Here is a 25325-nt window from a genome sequence, read left to right as displayed (position 1 = left end):
CACATGCACGGACACACACACGGACACACGGACACACACACGGACACACACACGGACACACGCACGGACACACGCACGGACGCGCGCGCGCGCAGACCGCGCGCCCCCGCTCCGGGCCCGCCTGCACGCGCTGCCCCGGCGGCCGGTCCCGCGCGTGCCCCGCGGCGGGGCGGGGCAGGCGGGCGCGCGCCGCGGATCCGCGTCTCGTGGCTGGATTGGTCTCGCCTGGCGGCGGGCGGCGCGGGGCGGGCGCGCGGGGGCCGCGCGGAGCAGTCGCGCCGCGGAGCCGCGGGGAGCGGCAGCGCCGAGCGGAGCGGAGCGGAACGGGGAGCGGAGCGGAGCGGAGCGGCCTCGGCGCGGTGCCGGCTCTCCATGTTTGGGAATAATGGCTACCGAGGCGTGAACCACAAAAAGAAAGAGAGAAAGAAATCCGCCGCCGCGGGAACCCCCTGGATGGGGCCGGGCTGGGGCTGCCTGCGGCGCTGATCTTTCCCCGTTCTCTCGCTCGTCGGATGCCGGCCGGAGCCGCCTGGGTCGCTTTCTTTTTTGCTTTGTTGCCTTTTTTTGGTGTGCGTCTGTGGGCTTTTCGCCCCCTCGCGTGATTTTTCTCCCCGCCGTGGCCCCGCGGGTGATGGACCCGTAGTGCCGGCTGCGCGGCGGCTCCGGGGCTGAGCGGGCGGCGGGGACGCAGCTCGCCGGGCCGAGGCGGAGGGGGCGCAAACTTTGAGCCCCGGGTTCGGCCAGGGGAAAAAAAACAAAACAAAACCGAACAAAACACAAGGGAGGAAAAAAAAAAAGGAGAAGAGGCGCGCTGCCTGCACCCCCGAGAGAGCGAAGGAAGAGGAGCGAGCGGCGGCGACTGCGGCGGGAGGAGGCGGAGGCGCCGCGGCGGGGGCCGGCGGGACCCCCGGGGCACCTCCGGGCCGGGCGCCGCGTTGTGCCGCTGCCGGGGGGGCCCGAGCGGCTCCGCTCCGCGCCCGCGGGGGCCGCTCGGCCTCGCCTTGTGGATTATCCGGCGGGGGCCCGGTTCGCCGGCGGGGCTCGCCATGGTCTGCGCGCCGCACGGTAAGTAGCGGACCCCCCACCCGCGGCGGGGGCTTCTCTTCCCCTCCCCGACCCGTTTTTCAGCCGGGCTGCCGGAGCCGGGGAGTTCGGTGGCTTTGTGGTCAGACGGGAGAAGGAAAGACGGAAATCGCCGCGTTTTCCGCCCGGCGCGATGGTTGTGTGCGTGCGGTTTTTTTGTCTTTTTTGTGTGTGTGTCTGTCTCGGTGCAGTCGACGAGGTGGTTTGATTTTTCCGGCCGCGCCGTTTGCTCGCTGCCAGCCCCGCCTCCCCAGCCCCGTTCTCTTTTCGGCGGTGATTCGCGTCCCTTGTTCCGAAGAGGTGCTGAGGTACGGCGGAGAGACAGAAGCCGGCCCTTAGCATCCCCGCCCGCGAACCCAGGAGCTCCCCGTACGGGTTTAAGGAGAAGGGATTTTGAGCGGGGGAGACTGGGCGTGTTTAAATAAAATAATAGACGTAACAGCGAGGAGCTGCCGGGATGCGATGTGCTCCCCAAGCTGCCTTTTTTCCACCCGATTTCGCACGTTCCTCTAGTGCGACTGCATCCCTCTTGCCGCCCCCTCGCCCCTGCTTCCAGGAGGGGGTGCAAGGAAACGATGAACATTGAACCGCTGCCGCCCTGGGGCAGCAGGGCCCGAGCCGGGGCTCTGCCGGGGCGCTCGCTGCGGGACGGGGGCGAGATTTCTCTGGGATTGCTGGCGATAAAAGCGGTCACGAACTTAAAAATCTGTAGCCGGCGGTTAACCCCTTCGGTGCAGGCCAGAGCACTTCTAGTCACACAGAATAACGAGTCTTAAAAGGGTCTTCGTGGGTTTTTTTTCCCATGTGTGTTTTTGGCGTGAGAAATGACCCGCTGGGGTCCCGCCGGGCCGGCTGCCCGGGCCTGTGCGCGTCCCCGCGGCTGCTCTGCCCGGCCCGAGGGGAAATTAAACCTGGTGTGCTTAGCAGTGACGAAACTGGGGGGGAGCGAAGTAAAATTTCCAGGTCACTGGTTAACTAAGAATGGTTTGGAAGAAAGGCTCGAGAATAAGATGAGAACAGAACGAAGGAAAGAGGGACCTTTTCAAATGGCAAAGGCTTGTAGGTCTTTCTGATATTTAAACTGGTTTTTAGGCATGTAAAATCTTCTTGAAGTTGCACATTTTTCTCAGGAGGCTGCTTGCTAGCTCATCTTCTCAAGGCATGTCCTGGTTTTTGTAACATTACAGTATCTGAGGTCCTTTTAACCTAATTCTGTATCAAAGATAATTTCTTGTTATGTAAGTTACTGTTCTGAGTGATTGCTTTGGGTCGTGGAGATCGTCCTCAACCACTCTCCTCTGTGCCAGAAACTGCAATTATTTACTTTGTTATCAATTCTCAAAATCAAGCCTCGCTCACCTGGGAGAGGTTGCTGCGGTATTACAGCAAAGCAGAGCCTCCCCATTCATCTTCCTAAAGAGTTAAATCTCTGGTCATCCCTGATCAGAAGTTACTTCAGAGGTTTATGTTTATGGATAAATCCGATTTTCCCTGCATACAGACTTACAAGGACGAGCTGCTTGCTTGTACACAGCATTAACTTCGACAAGCAGCAGACTTCTAATGCTCTCTTCAGGAATGTTCTTTGCTGACAAGTCCCCTAAAGCCGCCCTGTGCTAAAGCCAAAAGGCAGCAGCTTCGGCTGCCTGATTAATCCTGTAAAACGAGCAGTGTTTTGTTTAGTTGGATGTTGAGTTTTCGCTAGTGCAGAGTGATTTTTTTAGGTTTACTTTGTTTCGAAGGTGGGTTATTCTGAGCGAAACCTTAAGCCCTGTTTATCAGCGAGGGGCAGCCTGTTCCCGCAGGCAGACGAGGGAGCGGAGCACGTCCCGGTGTTGCTGTGCCGGGCGTGCGGTGGCGCGTGGGACCCGCGGGCTGTGCCGGCCCAGCCGGACGGCGGCGGCGCTGGTGGCTCTGGGTGTTCAGCGTGAGAAAGGGATTGAGTATGCTTCGAATTCCAGCGGTGAGCTACAGCCGTGTAGCAGCAGTTGATGTTCGGTTTGCTTTGATTTCGCAAGAATGTCGCGATTTGAAGTTGATGTGTCAGTAAAGGGTGTAAACGTTGGTGTTTGCTGTTGTTGCTTTTTAAACTGAAAGCTGTTAAGATGTTTAATGGTGCCGTGTAGCCAAAAGCGCAGTAGAAGGACTGCACTCGTCACGGGGCCAGGCTGCTGTGCGGCGCTTCTGGAAAGCACAGATGTGTTTGTCGTTTTCTGCCGCAAATCTCCTCTTCTTTTCTCCCTTGACTTCAGCATCCTTGGGTTGAGTGACCCGCAATAGCTACGGGTTGTGGTGTCCGGATGTATTTGAATATGAAGCAATCTTTTAAAAGCCATTACAGACAATTCAGTCATGTAAAATTACTTGTATCATTGGAATAGGAAATGCAAGGTGGTTAATTTTAATGACTGTGAATTTACAGTATCTGAAGTCAGGCAGGTACAAGAATGTGTTGCTCTTCACGTAACAGCACGTTTGAGCAGAGGTTGGCGTTCTGCATCAGAAATGGAAATTTTAGCGTTTCTTGAAGTCTTTTATCCTTCTGAATAAAGATGGAAATTCTGAACTAGGTAAAGAAACATGTGGTTTTACCAGAAATTATTTCCTAGACCGATCAATTACTAGGACACGTAATGAGAAATACACTCCTTAGGGAGAGGAAGGAGGGATTGTCATTACATAATGTCCCTTGGGATAATTTCTGTATCACATAATGAGGTTGGTGATGGAGCATTTGGGGAAAATGCCTGTGGATAGGAATTTGTTCTTCAGATTTACATAAGCAAAACATATTACTGAAAAATAGGCTTGTTAAACATAGTACTGTTGCATTGGTAGGTGGGTGCTTTGCCTCTGTACACGTTTCTTTTGTTCTCATTACTGTTATGGAAGAGATTAGGTAACCATGAGATTAAAACGTCCACAAAATGAGAGATGTTAGTGAATCATTTCCTTACTTATTTAACGCCAAAGGTGAACCATTAAGGGCTTACGTTCTGTTCTAGGCTTCATTAAATTATTTCTGTTTATCTGTTGAAAATAGGTCCGAAGGAAGAGAAAAATCTCTAGACTTAATGGTGTGAACATAGATGACCTTATCCTCATGCTGGTTAAAATGAAACGTATAGAAGTGCATGTATGTGATGCCCTGGAGTCACCCACAGCAGCGGCAGCTGGATCGCGTTTTCAGAGTCCCCGCAAGATCCTAAGGATCCTCTGGGAGCTGACTTTCAGGCAGAGAAGAAAGTGCTTGTTAGAAGTGACTCAGATGCAGCCTGACTTTTTTAGTAGCCATTGCCTTAAACAGGAAGAGAATTCATTTTGGCACTCGCGCCCTGCGGCATGTTTCCCGCGGCCCGGCGGAGGGCGGGCGAACAGAACGCCTGTGCCGCTGCAGCGGGCCGCGCCGCCATCGGGCCGCTCGTTCGGAGCCGAGCGCCGGTGATCCTGGTGGTTCTTCAGACGGCTCGCCCGGCCTTTGTCCCTGGAGTCACAAGCGCGCTGCAGCAGCCGGGGTGGCGCAGCGGCCGCCCGCGGTGGCCGGTGGCCCGGGCAGGGCTGCACAGCTGTTGCTGCTTGGGAAGTCCAAGGTGCAATGGTTGGTTTGACGTCCAGGCCCCTATTTCAGCATTTCATCGATGATAATATTTTGCAGTATTTTGTGTGCCACCGTGTGGCGGCCGGGACGTGTTACAGCTGTCGAGGTGTGCGTGGGTGTTGCAGGCCAGTCCCGGTTTTAGTGCTGCCTCGATGGTTTTGGTTTGTGTCTGGGTTTAGTGTGGGCTCTGATTCACCTGACGCTGACGCAGCTGCCGGGTCCTGGTGGCTGGAAGCGCCGAGGGGAGCGGCGGCTGCTCGCTGCCGCCCAGCGCCTTGCTTTGCGAGTTTGTGGCAGGGCTTTGCTTTCCAAAAGGGTGGAAAATGATGCCGGATTTAAGCACTGAGAGTTTGCATAAGTCACTGACATTTCTGCATCCTGTGGAGAAGGTCACCGTCAGGGGAACGGAAAGTCTGTGCAGCTGATGCTGGTGGACGGAGCCGATGGCGGGCGGTGACGCCGGGGCGGCGTGGGCTGCCCCGCAGCGCTGCGGACGGGGCTCGGCATTGCCCCCTCACGGGGTCTTCAGCCTGTCTCGGGGTAGCCGATGTCACTTTAAACGCTAAGAATAGCAACCTGTGAGTGTTGGTTCTTGTAAACTGAAACAAGGATGGTGCTGTTGACATGGATATAGAAAAACAGGTTTCCCCAAAACAACCATTTGTGCCCTATGCAGCTGCATTGAAAGGGTTAAAGATAAATAAAACATGTGTTCTTTAATATCATTTTTTAAAATGTTACTTTCTGGTGGGTGTAGGAGAATCTAGGTGAAGACAGTGTTTCAAGGTGGCTGCTTTCATTAACAAAGATCGCTCTAGCTTACTCTTGTACAAAAAGAGATATTTTGTAAAATATTCTTAATTTTGAAAGTTAAGAACACAGCCTAGCTTGTGTGTTTCTGGAAGAACGTTATGGTTGAATTGCTGTGGAAGGTAGCTTCAAGATTTTTAATAGCGAGTTAAAGCAGGCTGGGTACATTGTTTGCCATGATGTTTCTGTGGGGGTGAAAACCATCTGTGTGTGGATGCTGTTTCTGCAGTAACTGCTGTACCGGAGCAGAATCAGGGACATAATAGGCAAATCTTGTTTGTTTGTGTGGAATAGATCAACAAATGTTTAGGCTATTAAGATACCTGCAAGCAGATCCTTACTACAGAGCTGTAGGTTATGAAGTCATAGTATAGTCTGCCTTCAAGATGGTTGGAAATCCATCATAAATATCTTTAGCCACATAGGTTCTGTCTCCCTGGATGACTGGCTCTCTAGCAAAGCCTTCGTAGAGGGTGTACTGTAATCCTTTTATGTTACTTCTTCAGTGCAGATTATGCAGCAAGAAATAATTAGGAGATTAATTTTCACCTGTCACTGCCAATAATAGATAACCTTGATACAGTGGCGGGGCTGGGAATCTGGGGAGCGGAAAAGCGGTTAACCCTGCAGCGATTGCTGCAGGGACCGGGCAGACGATGGTCGCCGGGACGTGACCTCGCTGCCGCGGAGAGGGACAGACGCGCGGGCCCTCGGCTGCCTGGTCTCCCCGAACGCGCCGTGCAAGGCGCCGTGTGCCGCGCGTCCATCAGCGCGGAGACCTTTGTAGCCTCGACTTCTGATTCACATGCAGTTCTGTTGCCTTTTCGTGATTTCAATTCCCAATCTGACTGGTATTCCTAGTCTGCTAGGGAAGGAAGCAAACTAATGAAGATGGCTTCATTAGGCAGAGTGCAATTTAGCCCTTGCCTCTCTCCAACAAATGCAGCTGAAAAAGCATCCCAGAAGTAACAGTGCGTTTGGTCTTCAGAGAAAGCAAAGCTGAGGTGTTTCTGCTCCCTTTCAGAATTAATTACCAGCTCACATCAGGTGAGCTTAAAAAGAGCGCAGCCCGGGCTCCGAGACGGGGAAGGTGAGTGGGACGGAAAAAGCCACCCTGCCCCCTCTGCCTCTTTTTTATGGTTTTCTTTTGTGCTGAAGTTCAAATCTACAATCTGTTGAAAACGTAATGGGAAACCAGCCTACAGAAAATGCCATTATTCATATCATCCTGGGCTCATTTATTTTATCTGCAATAGTAATGATAAGACAGGCTGCTTGGCAATGCTGATAAGCTGAGAAATATCTTAGAGCTATTTGTAAAAGTTAAAGCAGATCTTGGTACTGAGAGATAGGGAAACTGATGAGCCTTTGGGCAATCTGCAGAGCTGAAAGCTAATAAAGATTTTAATAGGAAAGCCTCATTAGGATTAGGGAGAAGATCCATTATCTGGGATTTACACAACACAAACGGTGGGGCAACTTTAATTTTTGCTTCTTTGTTCATTAAATACTGTTGCTGAACGTGAAGCCTTTTAACTCTGATCTGGATCGCTTCGTGCGTTCAAGGAGCCGTCACCAGCTGTTGGCCGAGCAAAGAGGGGAGGGCAGGTTGTGTGGGAATGTGCTTTCCAAATGTGAGAAATGCCCGAAAACCATCACATTCAAGGGTCAGTCACTTTTTGGGGGTGCAGAAATACAGTTGTCAGCAGGCGCCTGGCCGGGAGGGTTCTCAGTAGCGCCTTTTTTCTGTTGTGAACAATACTGCTGATCTTCTGGCCCTGAGGAGCGTCTTTAGACAGAAACTAACCTGCTGCCGTTGTGCTGGTTCTCTTGCGGGGGGGCTGGGATTCTGTTGCTGGAGTTGAGCTTGGCGCCGTGTGAACTCCAAACCGCGCCGTGGTGGCTCTTGGTGAGTTGTGCTCGTGGGGTGCACAGAGCTGTTCTGGTGGAGCCGGCGGCCGGGCCGGCGTGCTGGGAGCGCTGGGCCGCGGTGACCTGGGCAAGTGGTTCCATAGTTCTACAGTAGAACTGGTTTTGGCACCAGGTGCATTCTTACATGTGTGGTACACAAAACAGTCACTTCTTGAGGAGCCCGAGTGTGTGCGCGCACCTGTGACATGGTCTCAGCTGTGTTATTCCTCATACTTTGCGTGATCTGCAAGGTACATGTAAGCTGCTAAGAGAGCATTAGTTTATCCAGGTTTTACAGATGTATTTAATATTTTTTCTCAAGGACTATCCAGACTTTTTTTTTGTGGTTGAACTGGATTGTGGAGCAGGAGGAGAAGCAGCTCTGGAACATTCTTTGGTTTGCTTTTGATGTCCAGGCCATGTTACAACCTGATTCTGCTAACCTGCAGTTTAAGCCATTTTCACACGCAGCCGATGAGGTCCAGCTGAACCGCTGGCACGGCGGAAGGGCTGTGATAGGCAGCACCCGCGCTGGCTGTGTGAGCACACCTGTGCCTGGGAGCCGTCTGGTTCCTTCCTGGCGTGCAGCACACACGAGCAGCGAGCCCCAGCGTCTGCCCGGCTCACGGCACAGACCGACTCCTCCCCTGCTGCGGGATCGCGTAACCCTGGTGGTAACTGCCGTGACATTGCGTCCAGGGAAGAGTAATACTCGGAAAGCATGTTCTTGTATTTTCAGTTGCCTTCACTATTGTGTAGCAACCAGAACCCAAAAGGGAGCACAGGACCGTGAGCCACAGAAGAGTTTATTCCAGACAATAGTTCAGGATCCACCGGTTGAAGCCGCTGGTTTCATAGGGCCTGCGGTGGACAGTGTAATAATAGATGTAACAACAAGTATTCGGAGTCGCATGTGCTTCAGGAACGTGTCCGGGGCAGCTGGAGGCAGACGGGCAGGCCGGGAGGAAAGCGCCGGCCCCGGCTGCCCGGGACACGCTGACTGCTCACAGCAGTTCGGTGTCGGTTTATTGCAGCTTGTTGGAAACAAGTCACGGTTTATGTCAACAAACCAGCATGGCTTCCTGGAGAACTAACGCTATTTGCACGTAACGTGTTGCTCCAGCAAGGCTGCCATTTGAGAAGTTTCTAATATTTATGTTTGATATGAATGAAACTTTTTGTTTTGTCTGTAGACCGCAACGGAACTGGAGCTGACTCGTATCAGGAGTGCCTTGATAACAAGCAAGGTATGAGATCAAGTCTCTCCAACATGGGCACTTGGGACTGGTGTAGCTTGGTTTCTTGCAGCTGAATTTGGTTGCTGTCTCTGTCTCTCACTCTCTGTGTCTTTTTTTTCCTTTTTACCTTCTCCCCGCTGTCTCCAGGCCGGTTCACTGTTAACGGTTCCATGTCACCTAACCTGTGAGCTCAGGGTCTCATCACACGTTTGTGCAAAGGCTTCTTGTCTCTAGCACCCCAAACCCTGTGTTCTTAAGGGAGAAAGTGGGAAGGCTGTAAAACAAAAGCAGCTCGTGCGCCTGCTTGCCGTTACCTTCTTCCTTGAGTAGCAGAACCAAGCAGAACAATATTGCAGTGGAGTTAAGGGAAGGCACAGCTGGGCTGGGCTGGCTGAGCGCCGCACCTCCTGCGGTAGCCGGTGCGCGGGCTCGCCGGCCCGGCCTGCCGCCGTCTCCTGTGGCAGGGTTGATAAGAGCTGGAAAAGCCTCTTGTGACTTACAAGGGAGCGATGGTGGTGAGAGAGGAACCTGTTACCCTGTTACTGTAAACAAGGAAAGACGAGTCACATCAGTAGAAATTACAGTTGTAAAAGTATCTCAGAAACAGGACCCAAAGGCCATTTTATTGATTTTGTATTTAGAAAAAGGGTTGGTGTGTTGTGTTCTCTCAGATGTCCTCTCTGAGACCTGCAATCGCGAGTGCTACCGCATCGTCACGGCCATGTAGTGAGCGCTGGACCTTGTGCTCATCAGGGAGAACAAGCACCCTTCAGTCCAGAATTTTGTTCATTGTAAGCTGCAGCAATGAGATAAGAGGACAAGCTTGTTTGAACCAGGTTAAAGGCATCAGTTACATCAGCTTTTTACCCTGCTGTTGACCGAGATCTGTGACAGTTGCTAAAATGATCATTTGCTGAAATTCTGCCCCTTCTTGCGTAGCTTTCTGAGTGGTACCAAGGAACACACAAGAAAAGCCTGTCCGGCTGTCGGTGCTTGTTTGGGCTCAGTTTCCGCTGGCGTGTTCGCTGTCCGTACCCGTCAGTCCGTGCTGTGTGCTGCAGTCAGCGCTGCCGTGCGGGGCGCTCCCCGCGGGCCGGCACCGGGGCGGTGCGGTTCGGTTCGGTGCGGTTTGTCCTGTGCCCCCACAGCAGTATGTTGTCTCTCTGGTGGCCTTTACACTCATCTTTTTGCACTGTTTTTCTCTACTGATTGTAGTAAATACCTGATCATTGCTAAGCTTTCATTTCAGAACTTAAAACTGAAGACTGATGTGGAAGAACTATGATCAATATTTTTTATCTTTTTAGATTAGATTAACTTCAAAAGTCTGCCAGACCGGTGCAGCGCAGGGTGCTCCTTTGATGGACAGGTTTTTGCAGTAACATTTTTCTGGTTGCTTTGTGCTGGGGGTTGTTCCATTGAACGTTTTGTAGAAAGCAATGGAGTTTCTGGTTTTTTAATAAATGGAGTATTCTCATTTTTGGAAACTCCAGGTGTGCCAGTTACCCGGGTCCATCTGGCCGGCCGCGGTAATGGCGTTGTATCCATCAGTTCCATTTGTCCGTCACCGCCCTACACTGTTCTTGTCGTGGGGGTTTGGGTGGGTTTCTTTGACCTGGTTGTTAACATGTGAACAAGGTGCAGCGTTGTAAACGTTTGAACTGGATCTGGTTTGGGTAGTTTACCTGTCTGTGCTACATCCTCATGTTTAAAGCAACAACCTTTAGGAATGCAGAGGTGCAAAGGCAAAAGTATATACAGTAACTCATGGTCAGGCCCTTACTGTCCAATGCAGATTACACTTTGTGAGTATGCGGTAGAGCCGAATCCACCGTTTGCAAGTATTTACATAATAGAAAATACATAGCAGACAGTGGACCCATAATTCTGGTTGCTTTCTGTTATGTTCCAAACAAAGTAACACCAATGGCTGGAAGTAGCAGTGGCTCTTTAAAAGTATTAAATCTTCAAGCTATCTGAAATGCAATTGCCGTGGCTTCTTTTTATAACGGCATGCTTGTCTCCTGGAAATTATGCTATAATGAGGTTTGGTTTATATATTTTACCCCTTTCCTCATTAAAGTGCTATCTCTCGGAAGAAGCGCTTTGTGTCTTGAAATACTGTGCGGTTAAAATGAAGGCAGGTTTATAAGAATTTAATGTACTTGGGAGCCAAGGTTTTGCAGCTTTATGGCGGAGATGTTTTAGCACAGGGCTCTATGGTGAAGGAGTGCTGTATTTCCGCCAGGCAGCTGCTCAAGGGAAGGTTTCGGTGTGAGCGCTCGGGCGGCGGGGAGGCTCGCGGGACCAGGCCCCGGGCCCGCTCGCCCACATCGAGTCTTCGTTCTTTGCGGTTCCAACCCCCAGGTTTTCATATTTCTCACCTCTTGCTCAAGAAGCCAAAGCCGTGCGCCGTGCAGGCCACAGCACACCCGGGTCACTTAGGCTCCTCGTTCTGGTGTGCGGAGGCAGGGTGCGGGAGAGCACGGGATTTGTCACACCTCCTCAGGATGGAGCTTGTCTTGCCAGCCTTTATCTCCAGCGTTCGTTATTGAAGTCGTGCCCTAAAAGCAAGGCTTTCTGGGAGTTTGGGATTGCAAGTGAAGAAGGCAGCAGTTGGGAGCAGTTCCCATCCGCTGCAGCAGCAGACGTGTCCTGGATCTGCCTGTTCTCTGGGATACAGTTAACAGCCCTTGGTTTCCCGAGAGCCAGGGGGTTCCCTGCGGGGCTCCAGTTTATCGACCGGAGCTACAGGTGCCTGCTGGAGAAACCCAATACCTTCCACTTCTCCCACTTTCTCTTTATTGTGGAGTATCTTGGTTCTCTGTTATTTCCCCCCAATGAATTAGTTGATGTTTTTCCAAGATGGACATGGTTTCGTTTTTCTGATGGCACTATTAACTTCCCAAGTCTCTTCATATTTCTTTTGAGGTATTTTACACCAACTCTAGATTCAGCACTGCTTATTGATTTGATTCCCCCTCAGGGGAGGGTGCGTGGGGGTGGAGGCTGGTTAATCTCGACAGTGACCCAGTTCGGCTTCGTTGGAGGCGACAGCGGCGCCTCTGTGCTGGCGCCGGGGAGGACCCAGCGCTCCTGCCCTGCGAGCGGATCGCAGGAGGGCAGCGAGGATGTCTGTAGGGTCAGCCTTGACTTTGGAGTAGTGGCCATGAACTGAAGACTTTTCGTGTCACTGGTCCCCTGGGCCGTGCGCTCCCAGTGTGTGTCACCTCTTGTTAGTCTTGATGCAGCCAATGACCCTGTTTGTGTGAGCACATTAAGCACAACATTAACGTCTAATTTGACTCTTTGAATTCAGGCAGGCTGTAATCAATCACCTGAACCCTCTTGACAGTGAGCATGGCTGGACAGGATAAGGAGAACAGACAGAACGCATGCTTGGGCCAAAACTCTAGGAAATTGGGAAACTGCTTGTGAACCTGTGTAGGTGATGGAGCTGCAGCTGTTGGTGGAAAACAACGGCTCCGAAAGCAAGAAATGGGTGTCTCTGTAGAGACCTGTTCAGCCTTCTTCCTGCCCCTTAAACACCGACGTGGCGAGCGAGACCACCAAGATACAGCGTCACCAGTGAGAAGGTGGTTTTGGGAGCAGTTCTGGTCCGCTCCAGGTCTTGCATCCCTTCTGAACCCAGCGAGATCAGTTTCAGGATGGCAAAGATGAATTAGGAGGCAGATAAATAGAAATGGCAGGCTGGTATGACTGGATTAACAAGTACGGCCAAAACAGTTCTGTCACTGGAGATGTTATTTCCATTAAATGTTTTGAGATTTAATGTTGATTTCGGTGAAATTACCCTTGAAAACAGATTTCCTCTGAACCTTTATTTTTATGTATTTGTTTTGGAAGTACTTTAGGAGGCAGAATAATGAAACTTTTGCTTCAGACGGTTTTTTTATGTTTTGAAATTGGCTTTCTGCACTGTATGAACAGTTTTTAAAGTATTATTTATTATTCGTATTCCGGTCATGCCTGTGCACTCTGGTTACGGCTAAACATCATTTCGCTGACCACAACGCAGATGGGGGCAGAGGGGGGGTCACTTTCTGCTTGAAAAAGCCTTGGCCGTGCGTTGCTGGCTGGGGCCGCCTTGATTGCCAGTGCCTATTTAAAAAATCTCATTTTACAATATGTTGGCTGCCTTTTTGTTTAAAGAATTATAAATACATCAGCAGATTTTCCACAAAAACACATATGCTTTCCTCCTGATGAGCGCGGTGACGCACTGAGAATCCTTGCAAGAGGCCTTGAATCTCCTTCAAGCAGAGGATAGCGCTGGAGCTGAAATTGAAATTTTAAATAACTCGCTTCATTAAAAAAAGATGCTGGTTGGGCCTCGTTAGCAGAAGAATTGCCATTTTCTGACTAATTCTTCTTTTTGCCAGCATGGGAACAAAGAAAGAAAGGAGGAGGCAGAATAAAAGCCTGTGTGAGCGTACGTACCGAGGCTGCAGCTCTGAGCTGGTAATGGTGTCTGGAAAGAGGCCAGGCTGTTGTAAATATGAACTTCTGTCGATATTCCCCAAGCCGCTTTGGACTCCGGGGTGGGCTTTATTAGCCGAAGGTCACAGCATTGTGCTGTGTCGCTCTCCTGAGACCTCTGATACCGTCCTGAAAGGACAGCCCGTCATCCCCGGGCTCAGCAGCCGGCTTCTCCTCAGCACGCTGAAGCTGATAAGCTTAAGAGGAGTATTTCATCCCCCACTGCTGCTTTCAGGAGACAAACGGTGTTTATCATTCCTGATTAATTCCAGTTGAACAAGAAAATAAAACAGGAGGCGTGTGTGTGCGCACACGTGCGCGTACGCGCCGGCTCGGGGCACGGTTGTTAGGCTGGCCGGCGGGTGCGGCGCCCGCTCACGGCGCTGGCGCAGCGCCTGCCGCTTGGTGTTCCCTATGCGGCGTGTCCGGAGGCGGATGTGCTGACATGAGAGGATACTGGGCTGTGACCGGGGGGAAGGGGCGACAGGGTAGCAGCAGCCTGAGCATCGAGGTTGGAATTGATTTGTGGCAATTAAGGTCTGTGAAAGCAGGGCCACCCGCTGGGAGAGCAGCTTTCCATCACCTGCAGAGGATGGGCAGGGACTTCATATTCAGTTGCCTGAAAAGAACCATAAAAGCACCGTGACTTGCTTCTGTATCTTGCAGCCCTGTTCATCACAAATAAATCCCTTTGCTGGGAATTGTATGCAGGAGAGCTGGAAGGTGCAAATGCTAGTTGCTGCTACTGCTTTGGTTTCTTAATTTCTCTCTTTGGATCTGGCTTGAAATTTGTCAGGAGGTGTCTTGCTGATGTTCTCGTTACTACTGTTTCAGGATAAATGTCTCCCATACGTGGTTCTCAGTTTCTGAGTGTTACTTTTTTCCTTGTACTGAGACTCAGAGTATAGAGCGAATAGCAATGGATAATGCACGCAGTGGACACCGTCTTGTCCCTCCTAGCGCTCCTGCAGCTCTGTAACAGGCCTGGGTAACGTGCCCCAGTGGCTGGGGCAGCCGGGACGGGGACCTGTGCCGCGTGCTCCTCTCTGGCACGGCCTCCCCTGCCTGTGCCTGAAGGGTTTGGGGGGAAAAATGAGAATATTGGCACTGTACACCGTCCTGTTTGCTGAGGTGACCATGTAGCTGCAGCTCAAGTGAGGGCTTTTGCAAAGGGCTCTGTATTTCCTTCAGTTTTGTTGTGTTGTACTTGCCAGGCTGAGGAGAGGTTGCACACGGCTGTTGATACCTGGCCCAGAGGAGGTGATATCTTCCTCTGTAAAGCTCTGATTTTTTTTCAACCTTTGTAAAAAAATGAAAAATATTAGAGATCTGTGATGTGTGAACGGCTTTCTCTCACTGCGCTTTGCGTTCGTATTGAGCAGATGGGCCCCTGCAGCCGGTGAGGGGCTTCACGCTCTGCCCGCACCTGCAGCGGGTCTGCTGCACCGGGCGGGTCTGCTGCGCCGGACAGTCGCTGCGCCGGACAGTCGCTGCGCCGGACAGTCGCTGCGCCGGACAGTCGCTGCGCCGGACAGTCGCTGCGCCGGACAGTCGCTGCGCCGGACAGTCGCTGCGCCGGACAGTCGCTGCGCCGGACAGTCGCTGCGCCGGACAGGCGCTGCACCGGGCGGGCGCTGCACTGGGCGGGCGCTGCACCAGCTACTTAGCACGTGTTGCATCACATCTTTGTTTCGCTTGCCATTGGGCCGTGTTTAAGCCAGATTTTTGGTACTCGGGTTACAACTGGCTTCATTTCCTTCGCCAGAACAGAGAGAGGTGGAACAGTATTTACAAATTAACTTTATTTACAAATTTACAGTATTTACAAATAACTTTACAAAACTGTGTTTACTTCTCGTCAGTTAGGGCCATGTTTAAAATGCATTTTGCAATTGTGGCTTCAGTGCTAGTGTAAACAGGGTCTAATGGGAAAGGCAGTAAAATAATAAGGATATTGGTCATCCTCAGAGAAAAAGGAATTTCCATCGTGCATTTCAAACTGGAACAGATCCAAAGCTTTGGCTGACCAGACACAACTAGTATTTCCATTTAAAAATTTATACAGTAGCATGAAACGGGAGTGATGGGCCTCTGATAGTATTTTTTCAAAGGTAAACTGCACAGGGGTGTGTGAATGGGGGACACTTGCTTACTTGTGTTTTGTGGATTGGATTAAACTGGTTGTTCTTCACATAAAATAGAATACAGTTAAGTTTTAGATGCGAACCTCCTCAAACATACCGCAGACTCCATTTAAAGCCCAAGTTGTGAAGCTACGTATGTGGCTCTTGCCCCGGATCAGTTAGCGTGGAAAGGGTTTTATTAGTCCAGCGGTGCTCCACAGACTGAAGTAGGATACAGACTCGCTTGGACCCCGAGTGTGGTGATAAGTGAAACCTTAGTATGTGCTTAGCAGAGTAAGCTCTTAATTTCCCTTAAAATGGAGGGGGCAGAAATTACCTCATTCGACAAGATGCCTTTGGGCTACTGCCCACCGTTAGGAATGTCCTAGGCAAGATTTATTTACTCGGTGCAGACGGATTATTTCCCTTTCCCTCCTGCGGTAGCTGTTAGCAAGAGAGCTTTCCTCCTCCTGTGTTGCAGGGAGCATTTTAGCTCTTGTTGAAATATGAATCTCCCTTTATTAAAATTAAGAACCACTTTCTCACATGACAAAGTGATAATAAAGACTGAAATTGGATCTATAACTTCATGAAAAGAAAGAGAATTTTTTAAAAGACAAATCATGCATGGTAATACCTCCATTGTTCTCTCTCTACGTTCTTTGTATTGCTTAACTCCCTGCGAACAAAGAACCCATAACTGGAATTGTAAAATGAATCCGAAACTCGGGAGGCCGTTGGGAGTCTCGCAAAGGTGCGCCCTTGGGATGGTGCCTCGGGAACTGTCGAACAGGTCTGAACTCCCGGCCCTGAGCAGAGTGACGGGAATGGCGCCGCAGGGCTCAGGCGCCAGCAGAGCCCCTCAGCCTCCCAGAACGTCCGACTCCCTCCTCGGGCGCGCAGGAGATCTTCTAGTTGGTTGCGCTTGTGAGTTCTAGTTAAGGGAATTGCTTTTGGTCCCCACATCTTTGTCACTTACTCAAACAAACGTGCAAACTGGAAACATGCACTTGCTTGAGCTTCAGCAGCAAGTACCTCCTCAAGATCTCTCGTTACTGAGCTGGAACTTAAACTCGTTGGGAAAGTGGATTTAAGCTGAGCTTCAGGCCTGCTTAAATGAAACCTTCTGGGCAGAGAGATGGGAAATTTTATTCCCAGTTGCCATTGGGGTGTCTGACCCCAGCTAATTTGAAGGTGCATTCTCTGATCTTGGACACAGATCAGTATGGAGGTTGTACTGTAAATTGGAGCAATGAGTACTTTTTCACCAGTTTATTGCAAAATAGTGTGGTTTTAAACATAAGGTCTATCCAGGGTCAGAGTCACTACGAAAGGAAGGTGCTTAAGTGAACAGAGCGGGAATTAGTCCAAGATGCGCATGCAGATTCAGCTAACCAAGGCCCTTCGAAACCCGCTTGAACGCAGATGTTAGCCCTGTTTGAGCAGAGGTTGAGCCAGATGACGACTTGCAGTCCTACCGCTCGAGTGACTGTGGTTTTCTGGTTAGATGTCTCATTCCTGCCAGGGTATTTGAGCAGAAGACTGGATTGCCTGATGTCGGGGATTGGCTCAAGGAGCACAGACATGAGTCCACCAAGCAACTGTACGAGCAGAGCCCATTTTAGTTGACATAAGTAGGCCTTAGTTAGCTTGTCTATTAGGCCGTGGGAAAGGGGGGAACGGAAAAGTACTAACTAAGGCAGGGTCAGGATATTTTTGAAGAGATAAGAGTCAGAAGAATGTGGGATGCGCATAGCTAGCTAAACCCAAGTAGGTGGAGTAAGTAAATGTGCTTAGCCTATTAGATAGAGACAAGTATGCATAATTATGGTATTTGGTATAAATGCACGCTATCTCAGGCAATAAAGTTGAAGTATGCTTTATCACTCATATTGGGTCGACCGCATTTCTTCCTCCGTCCGCTCGGGTCTGGAACTCTGATGGGACTTTTTCTCTGCAGCCTGACCCTCATCGTTGTGAACATGGGCATCATCTTTTATCGTGTCACAGTTCAGAGAGGAGTCACCAGCAGATTCCCCGTTGTCCTCAGTCTTCCAGATCAATGGTGTGGTGGCCAAGGACATAATCTCTTGTTTAAGAACCGCTGTTGATTGAATAAGATCTGTATATAATGGAAAGAAAAACCAAAGAAACAGTAATCCCCAAAAACCATGATTTGGGGCTCCAAGAAAAGGGGAACACTGAAGTTACATAGTTGTAGTTCTGCATTAAGAGAAGAAGTTTAGGAAAAAATACTAGAAAAAGCTTTCTAAGCTTTCAGCAAAAGTATCCCACAGATTGTTGTCAGTCCAAAGTAATCCCACAAAGCTCAACCAATGGATTTCTAGTGAATTTGTTTGTGCTTCCTGCTAGTTGAATTTGTATCAGAAACATGGGCTGTGTGCCCCTCGTGTTCCTGTCGGTAGCTGGAAGGGGGAGTTAGGAAACTGCATCCTGTGTGCAACACAAAAGGTTTATTTAGGCTTCCCTGCTGCTCAGAGATTGCAGAAATGGTACAGTAGCTGAAATACCGTCTTTAACTTTTCCATGTGCAGCCGTAATGGAATGCGCAAAACCAGAAATTCCTCGAAGGTGCCTGGAGAGCCCAAACGTTGGTGTCCGCAGGACCGCGTGTTGACAGCTGCTCCCGAGAGGGCGTTCCTCAGGACAGTTTGTAAAAAGTGACAGTCACAGCTCGGTATGGACAACCAGAACATGTTAGGAGTAAATGGCTCCTTTTTCTTAACTTTCTGTTGCCCAAACACAACAACCGGAGGCAGGCGGGGGGCAGGTCGGTGGTTCTTCGCTGTAGCTGTGTCTTGAGGGCTTTCCTTGATGAGCTGTCTCCAGTCCAGTGTGGAGACACAAACAGAAGGGTTGGAGACCTTCCTTTGTCCCCATGTGATTTTAATCTGATCGTTCATTCCTGATCATCATGTTGAAGGATTATGAAAACTAAATCTGTTAAATCTTGGTTCTTACTTTTTTTCTTTCTCTCCCAAACATCATCATTTGTTCTTTTATCGTGTTGCGTTTCTTTACCCATGAATCAGCAGCCTTTTAATTGCTTTTCTCCATAAGAGGAGTCGAGCGGGAAGGGGGTTGACGGGAGCGCTGCTTCCTTTGATTTGTTCGACACACAAGTGTTCCTTGGCCTTTCATACCGAGGAGTGGATGCAGCTCTTGAACAAATTGGACCTACTTGTTTGCTGGCCTAGGCCATCTTGTTATCCAGCCAGCTGTGTTTTGATCTTGGAGGGCCATTTGAAGATTAAATTGAGACATCTTTTGTTACTATTAAGTGCAGTAATTAAATCAGCTCAGTGTTATTTAACTGTGGAAAATGTCGCTTCGCTGGCCCATGGGTGCCTGAAGTTGCCATTAGACAGCTGTGTTGCCTCCAGTACTAATGATGAAGAGGTAGGAGAAAAGAGCCAAGTGCTCTCTAAATAATTTTCAACTATTCTGGGTTATGCCGCATCCCCTCCCCACCTTTTTGTGTGATGTTTCTCCCGGTCTCTTCTCGACTCCCGAAGGTTTTTGAGAGGGGTCTCAAGGGCTCGCGGGCGGAGAGCTGGGAGCGAGGGCTGAGCCGCGTGGGGACGTGGCCGAGCCCCGCGGGCCGGCAGCTGCTGCTCGTCTCTGAGCCTGCGAGTTGTCGGCTCTGTGGACGACAAAGCGGTGAGCTAGCAGGACGGGTGCAATCACTGAGCAAAGTTGGCTCTTCCCCCTGCTCTTCCTCGTCAGCGGGAGTCTGCGGGTCGAGTCAAGCACCGCAAGCACATGTGTTCCCATGAGGGTCATTGTAATAGAATTTGCAGGTGCAGGCTGGCCTGAGTGTGAAGTGGTGGCACCTGAGAGATGTACACTGTGGTTAGGCCAGGGCTGGTATAATTCAGAGGTCAGCTGGGGCCTGATGGGCAGTTGTCCCCGCTGGCCGAGCAGGTTGTGTGGGAGCTGCCCGCGGGGATGAGAGAAGGCGAGACCCGCAGCGGGTAAGCAGTTCCTCGGAGGCCGAGTGCGCTTTAATGCCGGGTTGAGTTGCGCGGCAGCGTTGGTTCGTTGCTGCCGGCAGCGCTGATCGCTGGAGCGTGGCCCCGCTGTTCCCCACCCGCCCTCCAGAAGCCCCGTCTGGCCCGCTCGCTGCCCGTGCCGCCCGCAGCGCAGCTGGGCGGCAGCCCCCGCAGCCCTTCGGGGGCTCTGCAGCCCGCTTTGGAGCCGTCTCCTTGGTCTGTCCTCCCGCCCGCCTCTCCAGCTTCCATCTCCAGTAATCGCCCGGCAACATCTATTTGCATTGCTTTGTGTGTTTCTCTATAGAGAGGGAAGTGTATTTGCACTTCGCAAGTGTTTTTGAGCTGCGGCAAGGGCAGAAGTATGGCAGATGGGTGGGGATGAGAGAAGCGGGAGCATGATGGATCTGTTTTTCTTACCTTGTTTAAAATTGCCTGTTAAAATTCAGCAGCCGCACCTCCGATCAGCCTAATGGTGTCTGCCATGTTGCGAATACACAGTCGTTAGCTGGTCCGATTCATGCACGCTGAGGTAGGAGGGTGATGTGAATGCAAAGGAGATGGAGAGAATAGGAGCGGGGGGGGCAGAGGAAGGAGGGGGAGAAGCTTGGTAATACAGTGACAATGAAACATACGGTAGTCACACTGGAAAACTTTCTCCTTCATTAGCAGGGATCTGTTGAGTTTCTGCTCACATTAGGGTAATTAACACAAGTACAGATTGTTGAACATCTGTGCAGTTTAACTATATGGCCGGTTCCCAGGCTTTAAACAGGGCTGTGAGGAGCCAAATGCAAAGCGGTATGAAAAGCCCACACACTACTCATTTTACTGAAATTAGCATTTCTGGATGGAAGCTGATGTTGCACGTCGGCTATAAATTTTCTCTGGTCTGTTGCCAGATTGGCTAATGATCTGAGGTTAGTGTTTGTTAATAATTTTTAAAAATTAGTTACTTTTAATATTCTGGAGGGGAAGTTTCTGTCTCGCTCTTCTTTTCTTAAAAGGCAAAACAAAAAGCAAACAAAACAAAGTATATGGGCGTATTACATTGTAATCTTTTTCCGAAGGAAACCCGGGAAGGAATTGCTGGTCCATCCTCCATCGGGGGCTGTTGGCTTCGGGAAGCCACCGAGGCGTTTTAGTATTTCTGACCAAACTGCAGTGTTAATTTGCTAGCCTTGTAAGTGCCTGGGAGGCTCTGCTTACCGTGTGTTGTACGCGTGAGCTGTGTAAATAACATGCAGAGTTTTGTCTGCAGGGTGGTTGTTGCACGGTGCTGTTGCTCCACACATCACATCCCGTGCCTCTGCCTGTGCGTGTGTGTGGCTTACCAGTATAAAGGCGTAGCTGTGTTTGTGAGAGCCCTCGTGTTGATTACCCCAGAGGACTGCTGTTTTCCTCTGGCATCTTGAAGCTTCCTCCGTGCCCGTGGGCAGACCCGGAGCCTGTCGCGCCACAGTTGTCCCCGGCCGCGGTGGCTCCCCGAGCCTGGTCGCTCGGAGCTGTTGCCCTCAGGCTCTGTGGCAGACCACTTAAGCTTCCGACTTTTTCTTTTTCCCTGTGTGGATAAGGATCGGCCGATTCTTATTTAATGGATGATTTGTGAAGCCTTCTTCACATGGATTTCCTGACGCTGATAATTCATGGTCATTTTCCTGACAGCAGATTTAAGCATCTTTTCACTTTGTGCCTAGAAACTTCCCCTGGGAAGTTCAGGCCAGTGGTGTTGACACACGGGCATCCACAAGTTTCTCTTCTTGATGTGATTCCCCTTGTGACTTTTTTCTAGCTGTCTTTTGGTGTTTTACAGTGTTGCCGGTTGTGTATTGACTTGGGAGTTCTGGTTGTACCTACACTTAAACCTGTGAGCAATGTAACTGCATACTTGAGTATACAAACACACCCGGGTTTGTATACAATGAAATGAAACACATTTTCCCTGCGCTAGAAACCTTCAGTGAAAATGGCTGTGTGTTTGAACTGAAGAGTGAGGGCTGTGCCAGGAACCATCAAACCTTGTCATGGGTAGATCCTGTGTCGGGAAGATGTTGGCTTTTTTCAGTCACATTATCTCTTTCAGACACGGGTTTTAACATACGCTGTAATAGAAATTTTAAAAAGCCACAAAAAGACTGACCAGAGTTTTTTCACAAGCGGAGTTTCTGTAAGGATGGTGCTTAGAGCCGGGACAGCAATTGGTGCAGCGTGTGTCGGGGAATGCTGTTTCAATGGAGTAGACATTCACGTGTGAAGATAAAAGGCCTAGCAATGTGCATAAAAATAATCATCCTCATTAGCTCTATTTTGTCCTGCTGTTTTCACTAAGCAAAAATATTTTGTTTGGGGTAGTGTGTGTTTTTTGATGTAATCCCTGTGGGCCAATGTGGACAGAGCTGACCTTTGAAACCCTGCTTACATTTTGAAAGGTGTCTGTATATTTTGTTTGTTGAACTGGGGAGGGAAGGGACTTGGTAGCTTGGAGGAAATGTTATTCTTGCCAAGAGCGCAGTGGTTTGGTCTCTCCGTGCGCCTTCCTTTCCGCTCCGTCCCGCCGTCCGCACCAGCCCGCGGCTGAGCTTGGCGCCACTTGAAGCCGTTGGTGAAGCTGCTGTCGCAGCCGCCGGCTCCTCCAGAGCCTCGTTGCCCCAGCACCCTCTGGGAGCAGAGCCTGCAGCCTGCGAGGCGCAGCCCGTAGATGCACACGGTGCTCCACCACCTGTCGCTGCAGGGTCCCTTTCTGGAGGGAAGGTGTTCCCACAAGACGGACTTGATGAATGCAAGTTAAATATGTCGTTTCTCTTTGAAGCAACAGTTTAGTTAATCTAGTCCAAAGGGAAACTCGGGCTGGCCTACTTACTCTTGTAACAGTTTTGCAGGTAGTTATTTGTGTGTGCACGCATGAACGCACACCAGCTCAGTTAGGAAAATAGAAATTGTTTGAGGGAAACGTTCATCTCCTCTGGATTTCTAACCCCTCCGTACAGGGTGTCAGAAGATGGCGTGTTGTGTGGTAACAACGAGGGGCACGTATAGCTCAGAGAGCATCTGTTACACGACCAAGGGCACTTGCCCTCTCAGTGAATGGAGCATTGAGATCTTCTCTGCAGTGGTGTGGCCAGAAGGGTCCTGACCCTTTGGTTAAGATGTACGTGGGTTTAGCCTAAATTGGGGAAAAAAAAAGATTCAAGAAAGTATGGCATTTTATCTGGTTTTGTACAATCCTTTCTTAAACCAATGAGTCATCCTCATGTGGACGAGTCTGAGGACAGACCAGGAGAGCGACAGGAGGAGGAAGAATGTTGGAAGAGACTGGATTTCAAGGGCACGAGAGGGGTTTTCTTAGGGACACTTCCCTCTCCTTGAACATGGGCTATAATATTGCAGAAGCTGTAAAAGGTGTTTAATGTATGCAAATACGAGTATCAAAATATTCTCAGGCATTGTTTGTAGTTCTCTGTGCTGATGGCAAGAGGGTCTCACTTGGGACACGTTGGCGCTGCCTGGCACAGGAAGGTGTTCCTTTGGCTGCTGGCAGAACCGTGTCAGTCGAAGCTGCTGAGGATGTTAGTCTTCCCAAGGTTACCATCTCTGCTCCCTGGAGCTGGACCCCGTGGATCTGTTTGGCTTTTATTTGGTCTCTTTCTAGGAAAGTCCGGCTCTATAGGAAAGTCGTGCTCGGGAAAAAAAAGTATTCCTATTAAAACACACAGACAAACCTGGAGTATTTTCACTCACCACTAGGCAGAATCTAAAGTCACTTATTTGGGTATGTGGAACTGACCATGAAATTAAAGGGCTGCTGTATCTGCAGGTAACCTTGCCAACCTTGCAGTCGCGTGGCTGGAGTTGTCTCCACTGTGTAGTGGGAACACTGAGGCAGATTTGAAATTACTTGCCCCAGGCCACCTAATGCTGACAACAGACCACACAGTCCCCCGGCCTCTCTCTGTGCCAAACCCATTCTCTTGTGTCTGTGTATGGAAAAAACAGAGCAGAGCGGTATTTGTTGTGACAACAATGTGTGTTCAGTCCCAGAAAGCCGTCGGACAGTGATGGATACGTGGCTGTGGAGTTGCAGTGGCGGGAGATGCGCGGAAGGCAAGGCTGCAGCGGGAGGGGGCGGCAGCGCCCGCAGCGCGTCCGCGTGGCTGCGGCCTGCCACGGGCGGCTCAGACTGCAGCCCGCTCTGGCCTTGAATTATGCATGACCAATTTATCATGCCCCCGGCTGAAAAACTAATTGTGTCCCTGGGATGTATTTACTAGAAATTGTAGTTCGCTGTGCTGGGGTCCCCAGAGTGTCCGGCAGAGCAAATGACTGGGAAGTCGAAGCGCGTTCAGCGCGGGACTCCTGGCTCTGCCACAGCACTGTGCCATTGATAGATTTCTCACTTCGATTGCCTTTCTGAGGGTTTCCCCCCTCCTTCCTATTTTTCTTACACTGCATTGCACTTAATCAGGCTGCAGGAGTCCTTCCCATAGTCTCCATGTGCCTGGAAGAAAGGCAGTTTATTCGGGAAGTGCTGGCGAGGTTGGGAGGAAGGGGGCTGCTTTCTTGTGTGTGGTTTTTCAGTTTTTTATAAGCGCAGTGTGGCTTCATGTAATGTCTCCAATTACCGTGAACGTCCCCTCCCCCTCCAGGTCTAGAGTGATGAGATTGCCTAATTACTGTCATTTGAACGAGAGTTTGGGGAGGAGAGGATTTCTTTTCCTCATGTAGAGCTCATGGGGTGAGCTTAAGCTTGCAAATGGTGTTACCACTGGGCCTGGCAAAGGAGCATGGGATGCCGCAAACTGAATTTCTCAGCAACAAAATGCCAGGTGTCAAACCTGTATCTGGCTGTAAACCCGCTCATAACGTAGAGCTGAGCCATGAAGATCATTGGCGGGGGCGAGGTTTGAAAGGAGAGGAGGTAATTCACCGATAAATTAATCACCAAGTTCAGTCTGTCCTCCCCCACTTGTCACGGGAGGAGGATGTCAAGGAGTTAATCACAAGGAGCCAAGAGTAACACAACCTCAGAGGCAGAAGAGCCTTCTGGAGTCTCTCGGTCCCTTTTTCTTCTCCCCCTGGTCCTATCTCATGCAGCTCTGCCCCGCACAGCGTCTGAGGACAAGGGATCCGTGCCGCCTCTGTCCCCCTGTGGGCAGCCCGAGGGTTCCGTGCCGCCTGCTGTCCCCGTGGCTGCACCGCGGGGCCGTGGGGAGCCCTGCTCGCTGCTCCCAGAGCCCGGGGGACGCGGCGGGGCAGGGGCAGGGGCAGGGCCCGGCGGGGCAGGGGCAGGGCCCGGCAGGGCAGGGCGCAGCGGGGCAGGGGCAGGGCGCGGCGGGGCAGGGCGCGGCGGGGCAGGGCCTTGCTGAGATGGGCTGCGTGCGTGCCCTCCGATGGGGAGAGCTGCGGAGGTTAACTGGGCTGGAATAACGGTGCTGGCAGAGTCGCTTTCATAGGTAGATTCAAGATGTGTGAAGTAGTTTGTGGAAAGTATTTGCAGCAAGTGTGTGCATGGGAAGTTGAAAGAAGTGAAGGTGGTTTTATGTTTTACATTCCCTCACCCGAAGATTCTGCCTTCCATCCTCTTTTTCTTCCTCTTCTATAGCTGGGATACATGTCAGTGTCAATTTTCATTTGCTCCTGTGCTTAAAATTATGGGAGGAATTAGGGAAAAACAAGTTGTGATGAGCAGAGAAAGAGGGGGTTTACGTGCCTTTTTAAGAAGGGGAAATTTTTTTATTCATGCTTAAGGGAAATTACGCGCACGTCAACTATGACTTAAACGTAGTACTTGCCGCCGCAGTTTCAGGTCACTGTGAGCGTAGTCAGCTAAGACATCGTTCTGGCTTGGGAATCTCTGGGCAGGGGTTGAGCCCCACGTCCTCAGCACAGTGTGTTTCTACGTGTCAACATGTTCCTCCTGGCCAGGAACGAGAACTCACAAAAATAGGTGGGGGAAAAGGGGCAACACATTTCTCTCGCGACAGGACTGTGGAAGCCCCTCTGGAGATGTGTGTGGGTACAGCAGCACATCCATATCCCCGCCTTAGGAAGCTGT

At 50.7% G+C, this 25325-nt stretch overlaps 1 protein-coding gene across 33 annotated transcripts in view; it reads left to right on the top strand.

Annotated features, from left to right (window-relative positions):
• Positions 1-25325, top strand: part of FBRSL1 (fibrosin like 1) — a 463266-nt gene that overhangs the window by 360969 nt on the left and 76972 nt on the right. For 16 of the 33 annotated variants that reach the window (XM_065033299.1, XM_065033294.1, XM_065033285.1 and 13 more), the window contains one exon: positions 8596-8649. The exons of the other annotated variants lie outside the window; for them this stretch is intronic. In XM_065033299.1, the coding sequence (XP_064889371.1) occupies positions 8596-8649 (54 nt within the window). The remainder of the gene's footprint in view (positions 1-8595; positions 8650-25325) is intronic. 33 annotated transcript variants of the gene reach the window in all.

This window comes from Columba livia, chromosome 17 (genome assembly GCF_036013475.1).
Source record: "Columba livia isolate bColLiv1 breed racing homer chromosome 17, bColLiv1.pat.W.v2, whole genome shotgun sequence".
Classification (NCBI taxonomy): domain Eukaryota; kingdom Metazoa; phylum Chordata; class Aves; order Columbiformes; family Columbidae; genus Columba; species Columba livia.
The sequence above is the reverse complement of the archived record's forward strand: the minus strand, read 5'-3'. Positions and strand labels throughout refer to the sequence as shown.